The sequence below is a fragment of the Poecile atricapillus genome, chromosome 1 (assembly GCF_030490865.1).
Source record: "Poecile atricapillus isolate bPoeAtr1 chromosome 1, bPoeAtr1.hap1, whole genome shotgun sequence".
Lineage (NCBI taxonomy): Eukaryota > Metazoa > Chordata > Aves > Passeriformes > Paridae > Poecile > Poecile atricapillus.
In genome coordinates, this window is record NC_081249.1 from 136,536,136 (window position 1) to 136,554,667 (window position 18,532).

General features: G+C 38.9%; 1 protein-coding gene across 2 annotated transcripts in view; it reads right to left on the reverse strand.

The window, feature by feature from the left end:
- Positions 1-18,532, reverse strand: part of LRRC56 (leucine rich repeat containing 56) — a 69,050-nt gene that overhangs the window by 28,445 nt on the left and 22,073 nt on the right. For both annotated transcript variants that reach the window (XM_058829043.1, XM_058829042.1), the window contains 2 exons: positions 11,201-11,288; positions 4,239-4,299 (listed from right to left, as the gene is read on the reverse strand). In XM_058829043.1, the coding sequence (XP_058685026.1) occupies positions 4,239-4,299; positions 11,201-11,288 (149 nt within the window). The remainder of the gene's footprint in view (positions 1-4,238; positions 4,300-11,200; positions 11,289-18,532) is intronic.

The following is an 18,532-nucleotide window of genomic DNA, read 5'->3' on the forward strand; positions in this document are numbered from 1 at the left end:
ATTGGTGCCTAGACACACTATCAGTACATCAAATTTTGAGATGATCAGTGTCATGGCTTAGTCTTATACAAGATGGTGTAACTTGATCCAGATCCAGCAAAGCAATTGGACCAATGTTTAATTTTCAGCTTGTAAGCAATGCCACTGAAGGCAAACTTCTTGTGGCTTTAAAAATACAAGATATTTCCTTAAACTCTTTTTGGGTAAAAGGGAGGTTCACTGCTATGTTAAAATACCTAAAGATCTTGATTCAAGTCTCAAAAAATACTTTAAACATTACTTTAGAGCCGTTACCCCAAATTAAGAAAGAGTTAGTTTGGCTCTGATTTCTTAAAGCCATAAAATGATCCGCAAAATCTTTACTCAAATCACTTGGCTCATATTTACAGTTGTTTTTTTCACAGCCAAGCAGGCTCAAAACATTTCAAAATGTGAGTACAGGGACTCCTGTGTTGCTAGTCCTGTTTCTGGGGGCTGGTGCTAAAAAAAAAAAACAAATCAAAAACCTAAGGCTCATAAAAGCATAAGAATTGTTGATTTTGAATGGGCTCAGCACCTTGCTAATTTGAACTCTTGGTGATTTTACTGACTGAAACAGACCAGGATTACTTCTCTCTTGTTCTAGGGGATGCTTCTGCAGTAGTGCAAGACCAATTAGAGAACTCCAGCAATGAACTATTAACTCAATCTGGATGAAGAAAATCTGCTTTCCTTTCCCTGTATCCTCCATACTCACTTTTGTCCCCGCACTTTGCAGTCTCTGCATTTCATCTCACTTAAAATATGACAGCCTCTCTTTTTTGAAGGAGTTGCTTGAGAGGCCCTGAGAGCAGATCACTCTTCTGCTGGCTACAATGTGTAGTGGTGAATGGGAGGAAATGAACTTCAGCTGCTGAAACAGCTTCTTCTGGAAACTTATGGGAACCAGGACCCAAGATTCCCTTCTCTGATTTAAAAGCCCTTTCATAGAGATAGCTATCTAAACATTTTTAAACAGATCTTTTCATTCATCCCTGAATTGAGAATAAAAACAATCTGATAAAAAAATACACAGGCTACATGCCAAAGCAGAAGTAGTAATTCATTAGCCTTGGAATATAGTTCTTTTACTGGAAGCATTTCAAAAATAAGGACCATAGCCATCACAAAAAAACAAACAAAAAAACCCCCCCACAAAACAATAACAAAACGGCAGATTTTAGCAGGCACTCTTCAGAATAGGCTTGACTTTTCATCTTCAATTATCAGTTCATAAATCTAAAATTTCTCAGTTGCTAGCAAATGGGTGAAGGTCACCAAACAAGGACATAATGAAATTATTGTGATTTAGAAAATTAACAACAATATGAACTATTTTCTTTTCACAATATATTGTATTTTCCAGAGGTGTTCCCTTTAGCAAAGGGCCAGTAGAAAACCAAAACCCAGAAACAGCCAAGAAAGAAATTCCCTTTCAACGGCCAAGATCGATCACTGCAAATAATCTTGGATATATTTTCCTTTTGAATTAAATTAAATAGTTGATAATGGTGTCCTTTCAAAGTTTCAAGTATTCAAAAGTAATGCAAACTTTAGGAGGACTGGGGAAGGACCTTGAATTTACAAGCTCAAACACATTCCCCATCAAAGGAATCACAACTTCTTGAGGAACTATCAGGAGAAGCCAATATCCAAACTCACTGACCTAGCCAGCCATAGAAAACTGTAATCCAAGAACACCTTGATTCCTCACTGCCAGAACATGACTCCTTTGATTTCCATTGAACAGTGCATGGCAATGCACACACCTCAGCATCCTCGCAACTTAAGTTCCTATGTGAGTTTGACAGGAATAAATGCCTCAAAAAAACCCAGGAACTAAAGTCAGGATGATAAACCTGCATTTTGACATCTATCAAGTCAATTCTTCTTCCATTTTCAAAATGAAAAAAAAAAAAAAAAAGTAAAAAAAAATTTAATTCCATTTCATCCCAAAATAATTAGGTAATCCTACTCTGCAAGACAAGATGAAACAAAAATAAAGTGACAAAACACAAAATCTCCCATCTTATTACCCACTCATGTATGCACACTGACAGCCTTTTCTTCGTAATGATTCACCAGAATATGTTTTTCTAACATAAAATAGAATGAAAAGAATGTCTGCTTTTAACATCTTAAACATAGACAAAACACCCTCTATCTTTTTTTCTGCTTTTCTATCCCTGCCTTCTTTTCAGTAAATAAAATCAATCTTCCAGTCAGTCCTTACAAGATGTTTCATACTGTCTGCTGCCCATTTTCAAATTACAACCACAATGACTCTGATCTTATGGCTGGCAAAATTTGTGACAATTACTTTCAGTAATATGGAAGAACATTTTTTTCTGTCATCCTCAAAGGCCTCATTTGCAAGGGTTTGATTGAATAAAACAAAATAATCACTTTTTGGACAGAATTCAAATATCAACAAGATTAATTCAGAAATAAGATTCTGAATTTTGGAGTAAATGGCAGCAGCCTCTAGAATGGGACCAGCTATGTTACATTAGGTATAGCAGGCATCACTACTGCTGTGGCAGCAGTGTTGCTCTAATGGGCATTAAATTGACATGATGCAGACATCAAAAAATAAAGTTCAAGTACAAGGCTGTGTTTGCATGGGATTTGCCCTTAAATGATCTGTGTTTATCAATGACAGATTGTCAAAGATGGGAATTAATAAAGGAAAGCTACTGCTGCAACTGTACAGACTAAGTCCATATCTGGGAGAGCTAACAAAGTCTTCTTCTTCCTTTACCTATTCCCTGACAATTGCATTTAACTGGCACACAGAAGGAGTAGCAGGTAGCATCTCCTGGGGCTGGAGTGCCTGGGAATCATCACAATATTAGACCTGATATCCAAGCCCAAACATATTTACATTAGAGTAGATCAAATCAAAACTCAACTTGAGACCAAGCATTCCCTGCATCAAGGTCCACAAGAGTGTCAGGTCAAAGAAAATCGTTTGCTAGAACTTATCATGACAGAAATTAGTGTCAGAATACAGAAGTGCAAAATCCTGCTAAAACCCTGAGTCAAGCAGTTTAGTTTTCCTGAACTGCATTCTTATATTCAGTACCAACAGAACTGATCAAAATGCTTTCTGCTGACACTTTTTTACAGAATATGGAGCTTTGATCAAACTAAAAACCACTTTTTATATTTTTCTTTTTAATATACTATCTCTTAATATTGTCAAAATTTATATTTTTTTCACCTACTACTTACTCCTCCATTGCTACAATGGTCAGCTGCTATTAAAATAATTGCAGCAATGTAGGATCACCACTTTTACATGTTATGGATTAGAAGGTGAGAAAAACAAAATTTAGACTGCAAATACTTCATCTCATCACCAGAACAAGGGAAAATAAAATCGAAGTGTAGCAACTGAAGCTCATTGAATACTTTAGAGAGACCAAGAAGAATTTATTGCCATTTCTAATGACATGTTCTCTTAACAAGAACTGGCAAGCCCACTACTTTCTGCCCCATGAGTTTTGCAGATAGCCATACAAAGCCAGAGAGCAGACCTGTTTAAAACAGGGCCTTTAAAACAGCCCTTTTCTGACATCAACTGTATTTTTCCACTTTGCATTAATTAGCAAGGGTAATACAGATATCAGCACAGGAGAGAGAAGACAGCTCTGCCTCCTCATTGTGATGGTTTTCACTTCTACCTTTCCAACTCCCCCCAGTCGTCTGGGAGAAAACGTGATGTTTTCATGCAGCTCAGCAAGCTAGGGACATGCAGGCTTCACAGCAGCTCTCATAAACCTGATTCCATTTACTTCAGTAAAGCCAAAGTGATTTTCATCAGCTGAGGAACTGGTCTGACCTGTACAGAACAGGCTACTGTGCACAGTAAAAGCCCAAAGGCTGAAACACTGAAATCCAAGCACCTAGACATAGATAAGTGGGGAATTTTTAGCTCCTTTCAAATGTGCAACAAATTTCCATGGACTTCAGCATAGCAGGAACTTCCCTGGTGGCAAATTAGGGCTAATTCATTGGCACCATTGCAGCTACATGGCTTTACTCCAGATCAGCTCCTGTCCTTAAGGTTCTGTGGTAGTGGAACATTTATTCATGACCTAATCCATTATCATAGCAGGAAGAAATGGAAGGAATGAAAGCAGCACAAATGAAGATTTTTATCACTTAAATAAAATGGAGGGCTTTATATTTATTTCATAGAATCATTCATTTCTTACCTCACAGATGTAAGCAAGCTATTGTTCAACTTCAGTTCTCTCAGATTAGGCAGATGCACACCTGTGGGAACAGAATAAAGAATCACTTTGAGGACCTGGGATAGAGTAAAGGAAATTTTTGACAATTACAAGTTGAAACATCTAATTTTACAAGCATTTCTTGGCTGTTTCTGATAGGCCTGTGCTGGATTTCTTCTAAAAAAATCAATGAGATTATTTCACTCAAAAAATATTTCATCCTTTGCATTTTTGAAACATATACGTATTGTCTGCATGACTACCCAATTACAATTTTTGAACCTCTCTCTGGAAATTCTGATATGGCACCTTGCCAGACAGAAAACAAAAGAAACTGGCTTGATGGGTGTCTGTTTTCTTTGGTCTGATTCTCCATCCTGATTGACTGAACTGAGTGATACTCTGCAGAGCTAAGGAACACTTTAGAGTTTAGCATTCTGTGACCTATTTAATGGCAAATAATGATGAACTTACTGGATACACAGCCAAGTAACTTCTTCAAAATATAACTTGGAGTCAAACCGCAAACACACAATGTTCCATGTCACCACATCATCTTTTATAGTTCACAGGTCCCCCAAATGGTACATTTTGCAAAGCATTGCTTTCTTCTCTTAATTTTCTGGATACAATCATTTACCATTGAATTGTACAAGTTTCATATCTATAAAACCCTCAGTATTCTGTTGTTATTACTTTAATTAAGGCTTTTTTTTGTCATATCCCTGAGAGACGTTTGCCTTTTTGGTTCAGTCTAAAGGTATCTGTGAACCAAAATCATACACCAAATCTTTCCCAACTAAAGAATAATTTGGACATAAGCTCAAGTCTCAGAAACCATTTCTTATGGACAGTAACAAATGTTTACCCATTCCCACTGGCAGAATTGACTCAAGGCTGGTGAGCATCCTCCTATAACATGCAATCATGTAGAAGTAATACCAATTTTAGACAAATCGGATCATTGCTGAAACATTAAAATGTATTCTTGGCAAATATTTTTATGAGTTCTCTAAGTAATCACTGTCTGGCAAGGGTGATTTGCCAGTGTCCAGAACATCAGTTGAGTGCTTTGCAAAGGATTAAAAAAAAGAAAGGGGAGTGGGATCTCAAAAGCAAAGAAAGGAGGTCATGTTGTTCATTCCCCAAACAGAACAAGAGCATTTATGGCAAAAATATTTTAATAAATCATGTTTTAATAGAAGCATTATCTACATCTCATGTTATTTTGGAGTGATCATAATGCACATATTGATCTTCATGCTGTACTGCAAGTATTTAAGTTCATGTCTTTGCAAAGCACTTTTGAAAATACAAAAAATTCAAAACACACAATGCAATTGTTTGAGCCTTGTTTTTCAATAATTTTCCACAATCCACAAAAATTGGAGAACAAATTACAACACATAATCCTCATCCTGCAGGGTATGCTTTCTCATGTCAAACAAGTTTTATACATTTATATGCATATATGGCAACAAAATAATTTGGAGTTCTGACAGAGGAAATACTAGGATCTCTGTTAATTATTCACAGCAGTCATACTAGCTACTGAGCAAAGACTTCCTCAGATACAAATCATGCTTTAAGGAATTCCCCCATCCCCCATAAAATTTAAAAAATAATAATAATTAAAAAAAAACCATCTAGACTCTAAAAATTTTCTATCCTGTTTCTGACAAGGACGGAGAGATTACATGTCATCCCACGAAGTGTTAAAGGGAAAAATTAGAGGAATGCAGTAGCCTCCCCAGTCCCAGCTCAAAACTAAGCAATAGTGCCATGGATTCTGTTGGAGAGGTAAAAGGGTTACCAAGCAAAGGCTGTTGCAAAGTATTATAAGGCAAAAGAGTTTTAAGGACTAGGGTTAAGCAGAAGATTTGAATGAGGAGTCAAGAGAAATGGAGAGACTTGCCCTAGAAAAAGCTTTTCACTGAATGCATTTAGGGTTGGTTCAGGAAAGAAGCAGCTATTAAAGGATCCAAAGAGGCTCAGTGACAGGCTGATAATATAATATTCACATCTGGTTAGTTCATTATTGTCACTTGATCCTCCATCTCAGATATTTTTTTGCACTTTGGCAGAATGTATCCCTGGACACTTGTGAAGTGTTACACTTTAATGTGTGGTTTTCTAGCTTGAAATAGAAGTATACATTGTGTGGTAGTGCAAAATTCTGCCAGCAATTTCTGCAAGTCTGCAGGTTCTTCCCTCCTTTAAGTTTCATATCAATATGTAATTGTTCTTTGGTGCTAAGAATTCATTGTTCCATTGATTTTCCTGGTTTTTAGAGTCCCAAATCCTTATAAATAGATTAGAGGCCAGAAGTTTAAATTAGGAAGAGAAAATTGTAAAATGAAGGTGACAAGATACTTGTTCCAATGTAACAGTGTATTTCTAATTTTCTTAATTTTAACCCTCATGGCATCTTTCCTCAGAGCAAGGACACATGATACTAACATATAAAAAGTCTAAAATGCAACAGTATTAACTTCTAATATTAATTTTAGAAGTACAGACAATATATTCCTTATCCTGAAACTGCCTCCCTTTGTATTATTTTGATTTTTAAAAACAAGAATGGTCTGCAAAAATGCTGATGATTGCAGGACAAGGCTGAGAATTCAGAATGACGAGCAGCGTTATCTCATCTGCCTACGATTCCCTTCCACTAAAGACTGGTTTTGTTACATGGTTCTGAAATTACTAACCACCAATACTGTAATAGTGATAAACTATTCTACTGTACCTCTGGAACAAAACTAAATGAAAGGCAGAAAGAAATTAAAGTGCAAGTCAGGTGAATAAAAGTGATAGATATACACACGCAACAACACTGCCTGAAGCGCTGCACTTCACAAGCAGGGTAGCAATGTAGGTGTCTTTCCAAGGTGCCCTGGTACAGCAGGTGACATTTAGAAAACTGACTAGGACTAAAGAGAAAGCAGCCAAAATGGCAGTTTTATTATTTTCTACAAGTTAAAACACTTCAAACACTTCTTGTTTACATTATGAAGTATTTTTTAGGTAGCATCATATATCTTTGTTTTGCTGTTGTTAACAAAAAATCATTGTGGCTTGACTTGTGTCTTTTGGATATGGATTAGCGAAAGACAAACAAAAGAAATTACTGACAAACACTTGCATTGGCATCAGGCAATCATTGTGCTTTGTTGATCTTACAACACAAAACAGGCATATGGAAACAGGCTGTACTCTTCTAGCAAGAGCAACCTGATATGCAAATTAAACAGCCTATTTAGTTCACTTGAGCTGTGTTTGATCAAGTAAGATACATCATTTTGATGCTATTTCTACACACACATTTTTCTTCACATTTCTGGGATGAATTGGGCAATACAACTGGAGGTGAGACCACAGCCCTTTCAGACAAACCCAAGGCAGCTGCAGAAGAGCTACCCAAGGTGGGGATCTCACAGAAAACACATCAGTGCAGGGTTTCACATAAGCACACAGCTCCTGTACATATTTGTGACTCCTGGAAACCCTGCCCAAGCTCTGCTGTGGGGCTTGTCCAAACCCTGCTCAGCGAGTTTGTCAGTACCAGCTAAGCCAAGACCATCCTGGGCAGGAACACTCGTGCTAGACTTGCTCCTTCAGCCTCTGTGCTGCTCCGTGACCAGGCAAGCACCTGATGCTGCCATGCTGGCTGACAGCAAAGGTGTCCCGGCTCTGCACCAGGAGCACCAGCAAACAGGGCAAGAGGAGAGAGAGATGATGACCCTGTGTGAGAAATAGCACATGGCTACTCCTGAACCCTTGGCAGAGCTTTGCCTTGATAAAACGCCTGCAAGGGAAGTGGCAATCTCCAGACACGTAATCAACTTAGCCTGGCCACCAGCAGGCAACAATTCAATAAAGGCCAGCGAACAGCACTGTGGGTAACTTGATTTGGAGCTATTAAAATTACTTTGAAATAAGAGGACTATGTAGTGTCTTAAATTACTCTATCCCACCATTATTTTTAACAGGAATTTCTATGAGCCAGTCATGAATACAATTCCATACCTGTCAACAATCAAAACTGAAAGCATAAGCTAATGAAAAGGAAACAGTCCCTCTGTTTGAATATGAACTGAGGTCTACATGCAGCTGAGGAGCACAGAAATCCACTCAAAGATATGCAAAGCTGCATACAAGACTTGCCAAGGCGTTCAGGGTTTCATCTGTCACTCAGCAAGGTGCACTGAAAACAGCTAGAGAATTCAGCAATTACCCCAAGCCCTGCAAAGATTCAGATTTAAGCTCTGGCATGAAGTCTTTCCTTAATTTTAAAACTGATCACATGAAAGTATTTCAATATCAGTCTTTTCATGTTTTCACCCTTGTTCCTAAGAAAAGTAACTTATCCTCCCTACCACATCATGCCATTTTGTAGAGGCAGACCTGACAAACTGGGCAAGGTTAACAGGATGGTGCTTTAAAGTTTAGCACATCCCAAAGTGGAATGGTCTCAAGAAAAACATCAAGCAACAAGTTTTAAATCACTCTGGAAATCTTTAGGCCTTGAGTGTTTGTGTAACAGTCTGTTACACAGGCTGGGAACCTTGAAATGTTTTTCAAATGAAAACTGTGGTGTAAATTTGGGATTTGAGTGCTGCAAGGTTCCAGATGACTCGGAGTTATGTGCAATCTCGTAGCTTTTAACACTTTCACCTGGCCATTTAAGACCTTGCATGACCTAAAATAGGTCTTTGCACATAAAAACAGTCAAAGCAATATTGTTTACTGAGTGTGGACTAATCATCTAAAGAATTTGCTGATGATAAAGATGCTCTTATCTACCATCCACAACTAAGGAATATGGCGTGAAGTGGTGAAGTGATTTAAGTGATGTAAAAGGTGAAGTAGTTTAATATTTGTATACAGAAAGCTTATTAGCCAGGTTTTAAATGCAAAAGAAATACCGAGTTTCAGAGCAGTCCAGGCTGGAGGGAACAGCTGGAGGTCTCAAGCCCAGCATCTTGCTCAGAGCCAGGTTGTCTGTGAGATCAAGGTGCTCAGGTCTTCTCCCACTTGAAAACCTATGGTGATAGGTTGGAGCCTCCAAACCTCTCTGGATACTCCTATTGCTTGACTGTCGTAATGGGGGGAAAACTTTACATCCTGTCACTCTGGAATGTCTGTCATTCCAGCTGTTCTGCTTCTTACCCTACTCTTTTCCTAGAGCTATTTCTCCAGACCCCAGTGACCACAGACCCAGTCAGCAGCACAGTACCAGGGGCAGGCAGCCAGCAGGGAGCAAGCAATGAGCCCAACATCTTCAACAGCAGTCTTGCTCACATTCACAGTGGGGGTGCAAACTGCTCTGGAAAACCCCTAAACATTTAGGCCTTACTCCATGTGCCTAAAAATCATCTGCCATGTGAAAAAAATGGAAAGAAACAGAAGTAAACTTTCTGCCTGAGCCACCTGCTGACATTGCTGAAAGAGATTTTCACAGGAAGAAAAATCAGAAACACACCTTAAAAAAAAAACAAAACAGAAGGAAATTCAGAGCAGTCTTGATGTTCTGTTATTCTAAAAAGCAGTGGGGACCCGCAGGTGCTGGTTTTTATGGCCCTCAAGGGCCAACTCTTGATGTGAACAGTGGGAGATAAACAAGATGGAAATTATTTGCATCACGGACATATTGCTCTGTATTTCATATTCTGTAAAGGTTGCAAAAGCCTAACTATGGGGAGGAGAATGGATTTATTCCAGTAATGGAAAGGAAAGGGAAGAGTCATGAAGGTGGAACATTTTGCTAGCCAGTCACAGCTAATGTAAAATGGCATAGGAATGGGAGCACCACTTTTGAGCATTATAGAAATGGCATAATGAGATTTCCTTATCAATTGAAGGGAACATGATTGAATAGATTATGATCTCTGAAAGAAACTGATATAATTTACCTTAAATTATCAAGTGCCTATGAGAAAGAGACTAATTCAGGAAATAAGCAGCATAACCAGTACAAAAGGGCTATATATACAAAGCAAAAGCCCCCTTCACTGTTCTTGCTCAACCATTCTTGACAAATAGACATCAAAAGACACATTAAAGCTAGTCAGCTGTTGCATTAGTCATTTGCATATGAAAAATTAACTGCTTGTCTGAAAGCACCAGTACACAGTTTTTGGGGACGTGGCTTCTTTTTAGCCCAGAAAGTATTACCCTGCAGTAGTTACTCAGCTTCAGTGTAGCAGAAGATGGACTGGGGTGTGGTAGGAATTCAAATGTCAGAAAATGACTGCTAGAACTGGAAAAAATTGCAAGGCTTTATATTCTCAGTGTTAACTCTGCTACAGAGGGAATTCCTGTGGTACTTCTCACTTCCCTGGTTCAGTGATGATGACATAAAAATGAATGAGAAGTGTTAGGGCTGTTTGGGGCTCATTAAAATGATGTATCTACAGGATCTGCCTCCAGCTCATTTTACAGCACAGCTCAGTGAGGCTGCAGAGGGTGCAAAGACAGGCTGCTGGAAGCATAAGCCACCTGATACCACTGGCAATTCCTTAGTCACAGGGAAATCTCATAGTGGAGAGAAGCTGACCTTTGGTTCCTGTTTTGTTAGAGACAAGAGTAAATGCTCATTTAGGGCCTAGCATATCATACAGGAAAAATTTGTCCAAACTAATTGGCTTTAGACAGAAGTCATGTCACTCATCTCATTGCCAGAGTTTCCGGCCCTATTCAGAGGCTCACACAAGAAGACAAAGATCAAAGAGTGTGAGGTACAAGGAGATCGTGTTTCAAGAACTCTTGAGGACAGTAGTTTTCACTGGCTGTTGGTTAGAGAATCATCAGTCACTGTACTCTTCTAGCAAGAGCAACCTGATATGCAAATTAAACAGTTTGTTCAGTTCACCATAAAGTCTATTTACTTCACCATAAAGGAAAATTCAAGATGATGAGTAGAAAATAAAATGTTTTCTTACCAAAGTTCCCCAAGCTGATCTCTCTGGTGTCTACTCGCATCTCTAGGACCTTCACTTGCTGCAGATCATCTACCCCTGCCAAAATTTTCTGTGAAGATAAGCAGAAATGTATGTGTACTCTCATGCAATAAACCAGGTGTCACAGCAGCAAAAAGGTGTAGAAAGATTTTCAACCAGTGTTTTGTCAACATATATTCCAGGTCTGCATGGCTAGATGTGCAATCACATTGAAATGAATGTAGTATTCAAAGACTTTCTTCCTTGTAGCCCAAAAATACTCTAGTCTCCCAAAACTTACACATTGCTTAAAGAGTCACGGTTCAGGGTTACATTCAAGCTGCAAACCAACAACATACCTACATGCCAGCTAGCTCCATTTAAACAATATGTCCATGCTTTAAGATTTGCACAAGTCTTGCACTAATCCTTAACAGACAGAAAGTGTTAACCTTAAACATCACTTGTAATTCAAAAGGTGCTGGTAGTAAAACTAAACAAAACACACTGTTTCCTTTTTAACCCAAAAAAAAGATATGTGATTTTAGCTCAAGCAGCTCACTTTTCTGTAAGAAGACTACACTAATTACAAGAATTATGAATTTCTTTGAAAATATCTAGGCAATGCAAATAGAGGTTTTCAAAATTCTTCATTATCTTGACAAAATTGTAGTAATTGGATGAACCATTGCACTAAGCAAGGATGTGTGTGTGAATGTAGACTCTTCCCGAATCTTTCTGAATATCCTGAAGTCTGTGTTGATACATGCATGTACATTTTGCCGTGACAGAGGTAAGCAGGAGGAATAAAACAAGCATAAGCTATACACAGAAGAGAGAGGGAAGCTCTAAGACTGGCAGCGAAAACTACAGCAAGGATGTGAAATCCTAAGATGCCAGACTGCAACTCCACAAGGAGCTGAAGCAATATCATTACTGCTCTCATCTGCTATTTCTTCCTGCTATGATCCAACTTCTCTCCCCAGTTTCCCGGATTCAGGGTGCATATCCCACCACCTCCTTTGCATCAGGTAAGTTGCATGAATTCAACAAAGCAGACCACAAGAACTCTATCCTTTCCTCCTCATGGGTTAGTAGTTCATAGTGGAGTCTGAAACAATCCTTGAGAAATGAGAAGAGAGGTTTATTTGTCATGCTGACTGCCTGAAATTGTTGATGCTATACATAGTGATGGAACTTCTAAGTTTTCACCTTCCTGTGTTAAAAGAGTTAGGATGTGGGGCTGAACATGTCCATTTCAAAGAAATGGATGACGTCTGACCCTGGCATCGGTTTCTCCTCAATGATGCAACCAAGAGCAGGGGTTGAAAGTATTATCACCAACCTTCTAGGCCTTTAGTTAAGGTGAAGGCAGAAAGTCATTCAGTAACCACCACATACAGGAGAAAAAATTTCTCACTGTTAAAAAGCTACAACATTCTTTAGTTTTTTTTAATAAGGGAGAACTTATTCATTAGAAGGGAATGTGTAGGATGATCTCTGTTTATGAGTTTTGGGAAGGAAAAATAACCACCAGAATATCCAGTTAATTTTGCAAGGAAAAAATGGTGGTTATGACATTCCTGCTCATTAGGTAACACTTATTGCGTGCAAGTGGCTGCAACTTCCTCTGAAGTTCCATATCCTCTTACAAAGGACCAAAACCAGTCTGAGTGTGACTGAGATGGCGATTCAAAAGGACATGGTTTCCAGAAAAAGCTAAGCATACCTTCTTGAAAAACTGTCCCCTTTTATAAGGTCTTGATTTTTTCTCCTAAGAAACAGAATTATCCAATATCTTCAACTGCTTTTGAACTATTTTTAAAACATTATGTTTAAAATTACTTTTTATCTTATTTTTAATTTTTTTGTAAACTGTGATTTTAAGCAGGCTGAACATCAGAAAACTTTTAAGACTTTATCCCCATGCAGCCACCACAAATTGTGTTTCACTCTTGCAAAGGCAGCGAACTTAACAGCTACAGACTGCTTTCTCCCTCCAAGTGAACACAAGATCCCTCATGGCAAGATGCATTTTGCATGTCTTTGAAATGAACCCTTTTCAGCAGATGACACTGTCTGTCACATAGCACAAGATTATGTGTGAAACGAGAGCTTGCTGATGTCCTGGCATAAAACCATGCACTCGGATTGCTGGATTTGGATACAAGCTCACTGTCATTAAAGGAAGAAGCTTCTGAAAAATACCTCCCTGCTCCCCATCAAAATAGTTTTTATGAGTTTTACGAGTCTACATCAGAGCAGGAAAAAGTCTCAGAACAAGTAATAAGCTTAGGGTCACATACTTTGTCAGCTGAGTAGCAAAAGGTCCTAACACCCCAAGGAGCCTTTGCTCCATTTTTTTGTCCTTTTCTCCATTGCTGTCTGCAAGTTCCCTGCATGCTGTCCTTCCCCTGCTGTATTCCAGACAGCCTCCCTTCACCGTTCTGCTCCCTGATATTTTTTTTCAAAATGCAACTATAAAACCTGCATGAAGATACATTCTCTCCTTGTGTAGGGTTCCCTATTCCTTTTTCTCATACCAGGGATTACCAGTGTCATTCCTTGCCCTCCTTTTCCTCTTCTGATGCATTATTTGTACCTTTTCCACTGCCTGAGAGATGAGCTGCTTAGAGCACCCGTATTTTTGTACTGCAACAGGCAGAACTGTGACTCCAGTGCTGGAAAGGGTTATTGGCTGTCATCACCAGCTCTTTGAGCTATAGATAGTTGCCTTGAAGCGTGTGCTGGCCAGATGCGACAAACTCCATATATTCTCGGTGCCCACCTCCCTGTTCTGTATTTCCAAGAGCCTCTATGACAATAACTGTCCTTCCATCTGCTGAGGGTGAGGAGATGCTAGGACAGCTTGAAACCAGTTTGCTGTGGAATGCACAAGTTAGTGTAGTACATGAAGGAATTGGGAAATGCTCTTGGATGGAGGACATGAGCTCATTTAAAGGCACTAAAGCACTGAGACCCCGGTGTTGATTGCAAGCCAGTCAGTGAACAAAGGCCAGGGTGGCAGTTCAAGAGAAGGGTATGTGAGGAGTGGTTCCTGTGGAAGACAGGACATTACTACTCTCCAGATACCATTCTTGGCATGCTGGTGCACCTTCAAGTGTGATACTTCTCATGTCACAGCTAAAATTCTGACACCAGGAATGGGGGACATTTAGGGAAGGACATGGAAACATCTAAACAAAGATGAAACCTATTTAGCAGGAGCTTCTATTTATGCTGTTGTTTAATGTCAAAAGCATGGGAACCTTCACCAAAATTTGAAAGGAGGGATATTTTGGATGAATTTTGCTGCAAGAGAAAAAAAACATCATGACCCAGCTCACAGCTTGGACAGAGAGATGTCTGGCACCATGTGGATAGAAGTGATGCTACAGTGCTCTGTCTCTCTTCATTCCTAGGGAAATCCCAGGTCTAGGACAGGCTCCTGTCCTAATTCAGAGGTGTCCCACTGTTTTTTCAGGTAATGACTGCCTGCCCCTAGCTCAGTGGACTGTTCTGACAGCCAGGGACAGAATGTCTCTGCCTGTGCCCCAAGAATGCTTATAGACATGAAGGTGCCCTAGCACCTAGGTGTATCTTTGGCTGCTTCCAGCTGCTCAGCCTCCACGTAGAGCAAACAGAAAGGGACCAAGGATCAGTTCTAGGTGAAGAGTAGGATATATTCGCAGTTATTTTAGATCAAAAAGATACCTCAAAAAAAAATTACAATTCTAAGCTGAGTGTTGGTGTTTAGAGAGGACTCTGCTTGCCACCCATCTGCAGTCCTGCAAGGTAGGTATCAGTTGGGCAAAGCTGTTTTCTGAAGGATCAAAGATCAAAATCTTTCTGGCACATCATGTTCAGGAAGGTGGCCTGAAAGGTTGATTCTGAGCAGCAGTTTTACCCTCCACTGTAAATCTGTTTATTTGAAAGGACACATTTTTCCATGGTAAAGCACTGCACAAGTCTGCGAAGGTACTTTGAATACAGGGTAAGTAAAATAAAGACGAACAAAGTTCACTTTATGTTTTTTCACCTTCTTCAAAATAGGAGTAAAATTATTTTTCATGAAGAAGCTATTGGTAAATAATTTAGCCAGTATTTTAAGAAGCAAGCCCATGATGTTTCACAAACCATTCCCACCATGCAAAATGTCTGCCCAAATGTCTGGCCAACTGGGGACTGTGCACTGGTTTGAAAAGCTTCTCTCTGACTGACAAGAAAAGCCAGTAAGTATTCTGTAAAAAGCTGCAAGCGAAAAATACTTCTGTGCTTGCAGAGCTTCCCAACGGGCAGAGAGTCACCTGTGGATGCTGGGAAATCCAGTTTAAGTCTCACTTGCAGCTATCTGTAAATTCCTTAATTGGCAAATAATATCTGCTCAGTCAACGTTGGCATACACAACTGATGTCTTCTCCCTTCCCTAGATTTTTCACATACTCTAAGAAAAGTAAGCATGTTGCTGATGAACAAGTTGCATACAGCTGTCAGAGAAATATTTCCAGCTGTGTGTTTATTTTGCTGATCCTGATTAATTTGGCTAAGACAGGAATTCCTGAGTGGTGAGCTTGCTCTCTTTGAATACTACACCTGTATGCAAATTCTAGATTCATGTCCATTCATGTGTTTATTGCTTTTTTTTTTCAAATTCCCAACTCAAGTATAATCTCTCCTTCACAAAAAAAAAAAGAGAAAAAAAAAGTTGCTAAAAGCATGACAAAATATTTCTTCCAAGAAGAAAAACATTAGCAAATTAATAGGCCTTAAGTGATTAAATGAAAGGGAACAGAACTTCTCTGTGGCCCCACGCGCAAATTTCCTTTCAAAATGGCTAAACGCTGCAAATGCCCATAACTAAAATATTTAGCTGTATTTCACTACTTTCTGCATATACATATAAATACATTCTCTCAGCTCAGATGAAGAGATTAGCTAGGTGCTACAAAAAGAGATTTTCTTGGCTTACATTGGAAGTGTAGATGAGGGAAGTAAATATGAAATTTAAGTAGTGGGGGATGCATTAGTAAATATTCTTGAGCTGAAGCCCCATGTCACGCCAGCAGATGCACATGGATATGCCCTTGCCTAGTCTTGCTATCTACAGTTCAGCTCCTCACTGACTCATGCTGGGGATTCACAGTTCTGACACCTTTTTTTAAACTAGTATTAGGGATCTGATGTGGCAAGTTGCTGGAAAATCTAACTATTGCAAACTTCAGCAGGCATGTAGGGGACCAGAACCAAGATGGGAGATCTGATCACCCAGAAATACCCCATGTCACTTCTGTAGGAGGAAAAAACCAGCGTGCTGAATTAACAGACAGGTCAGGAGTGGACAGGATAGTAGATATTCTTACAGCAGTTTTTGCTTAGATTTGTTTTAAGGATTTACTTTCTCTCACAGAGATACAAAAAAGTTATACCCCAACATTAATTCTTTTTCCTATCTAGGAATAAGGTACACAGACAGTAGCTACAATCATTGCTCAAGATTGTGCCACTGAACGTGGAAGAGTCAAGACTGCAATGTCCTTTAATGCTAGTTAAGCACTGGTGGCTGTAAGCAAATGAATATCTGAGTCTTCTCATACAAAAGCATGTATATGTATGTGCATGCATATAAAGATTCCTGATGTGAAAATTTGAATGTAAAACATCAGATGCCTAAGTAGCAGGATGAACACTAATATGACAACTTCACTACTGTGGAGATATCAGTGTTAGGAGAGGAACTTATAGAAGGAAAGCGCTAAAACTAAAAGAGGCTTGGTAATCTATTTTTTTTCCAGTTCACAGTATTACCTCTACTATCTGCTTCCTTGAGCAATGTGAACTAACTTTGAAACTAGCTATGCTTGGAACAGAAGATCAAACTGGCAGACCTCCAGAGGACCCCTCAAACTTAAAAAAAATAATATTATACATTTCTAATGAAGGACTCAGCAGATCAAATTCAGTTGCTTCCATTCCCTTACTCTACCTAATTTATCAAGATTCTGCACTTTCTGGATGTCCAGTTTTTTCCTCAATTCCATTTATCTTAGAACTGTGAAGAAAATTTCCTGCAAAAGAAAAAGGAAACAACTGAGCCATTTCAGCAAGAATCCAATCTGTTGTTCCAGGACCCTCCAGCATTTTCTTTTTCCCATGAGGATGAGTGCATACCATATGAAATACACCCTAACCTCCTGAGCAACAAAACTGAACACCACATCCGAACACGTGTTGCTAAGTTTGGAAAACATGATTAGTTGGAGCAGGATCAATAAAAAGCAAAATTAGAGAATACTTCCTTTCTTCTCTAAAGATCACACACAAACGTGATTGGGTTTTATAATGTGACAATGTCTGGAAGATCATTTGACCTTGTAAAATGAGTTTCTTCTGAGAAGTGGAATGCTTTTAGTGGAAGTCAGGAAAAGATCCTTTGCAAACAGCAGGGAGAGGATGGGGGTTGATAGAAAAAAATATAAAAGTGATTAAAGACAGGTGGCACCCTTAATTTCAGTTTCTCCACATTTAATGAAAAATCTGTGTCACAGCCCTAATAGAGTTAAAATTAATTGCCCATTGTTAGCCAGTTTTCAGAACAAAGTGAGAATTTGCTCACCCTGGTATTCTACAATATCTGAAAACCATGCATAAGAACGGGCACAGCAGGAAAATATTAATAGGAAAATAATTAGGTAAATACAGAGCTGAAAATATTAATAGGACAGATACAAATGGAAAAGCAACAATGCCTATTCATATAGAGGAAAATTTAAAAATACACCAGAAAATTGATATTGATACTATTGATACTCAAAAGAATAAAAATGACATCTAATGATACCAACCCTTGTATCAAAAGCTTTTGAACTGTAGCCTGGATGAAGGACATTCAAATATAAAAAGATGTTACACGATACTGCAGCAAAAGAGCTGGCAGCAAGAAGAAAACAGAAGATGTGGTTAACATAGTGGCAATATGGAACCATACAGGATTAAAAGTGAACATTATGCTGAAACAAGGCTACAGAAAACTACAAACTGTGGTGAATGAGCACAAAGTCTAAGTGAGGGGATTCACAATGGAGAGGAAGAAAATGGTCCAATGGTTTTGTAGATATTGTCTTTTGTTCTACATGGTTCAAGAAGGCAAAAAGGCAAAAAAAAACCCAAAAAAACAGTCTAAGCCAAACTTCTCTCTTGTTGGAGGAAAACAATGCAGCAAGTGAATAAAAAAGTGAAGGAACACAAGTGTCACAAGTTTTAGAGAGCTCTTAATAATGCAGACTGTTAATGGAGACTGACTGGTAGCAGTTTCACTACAAAATAGACACCATCCCC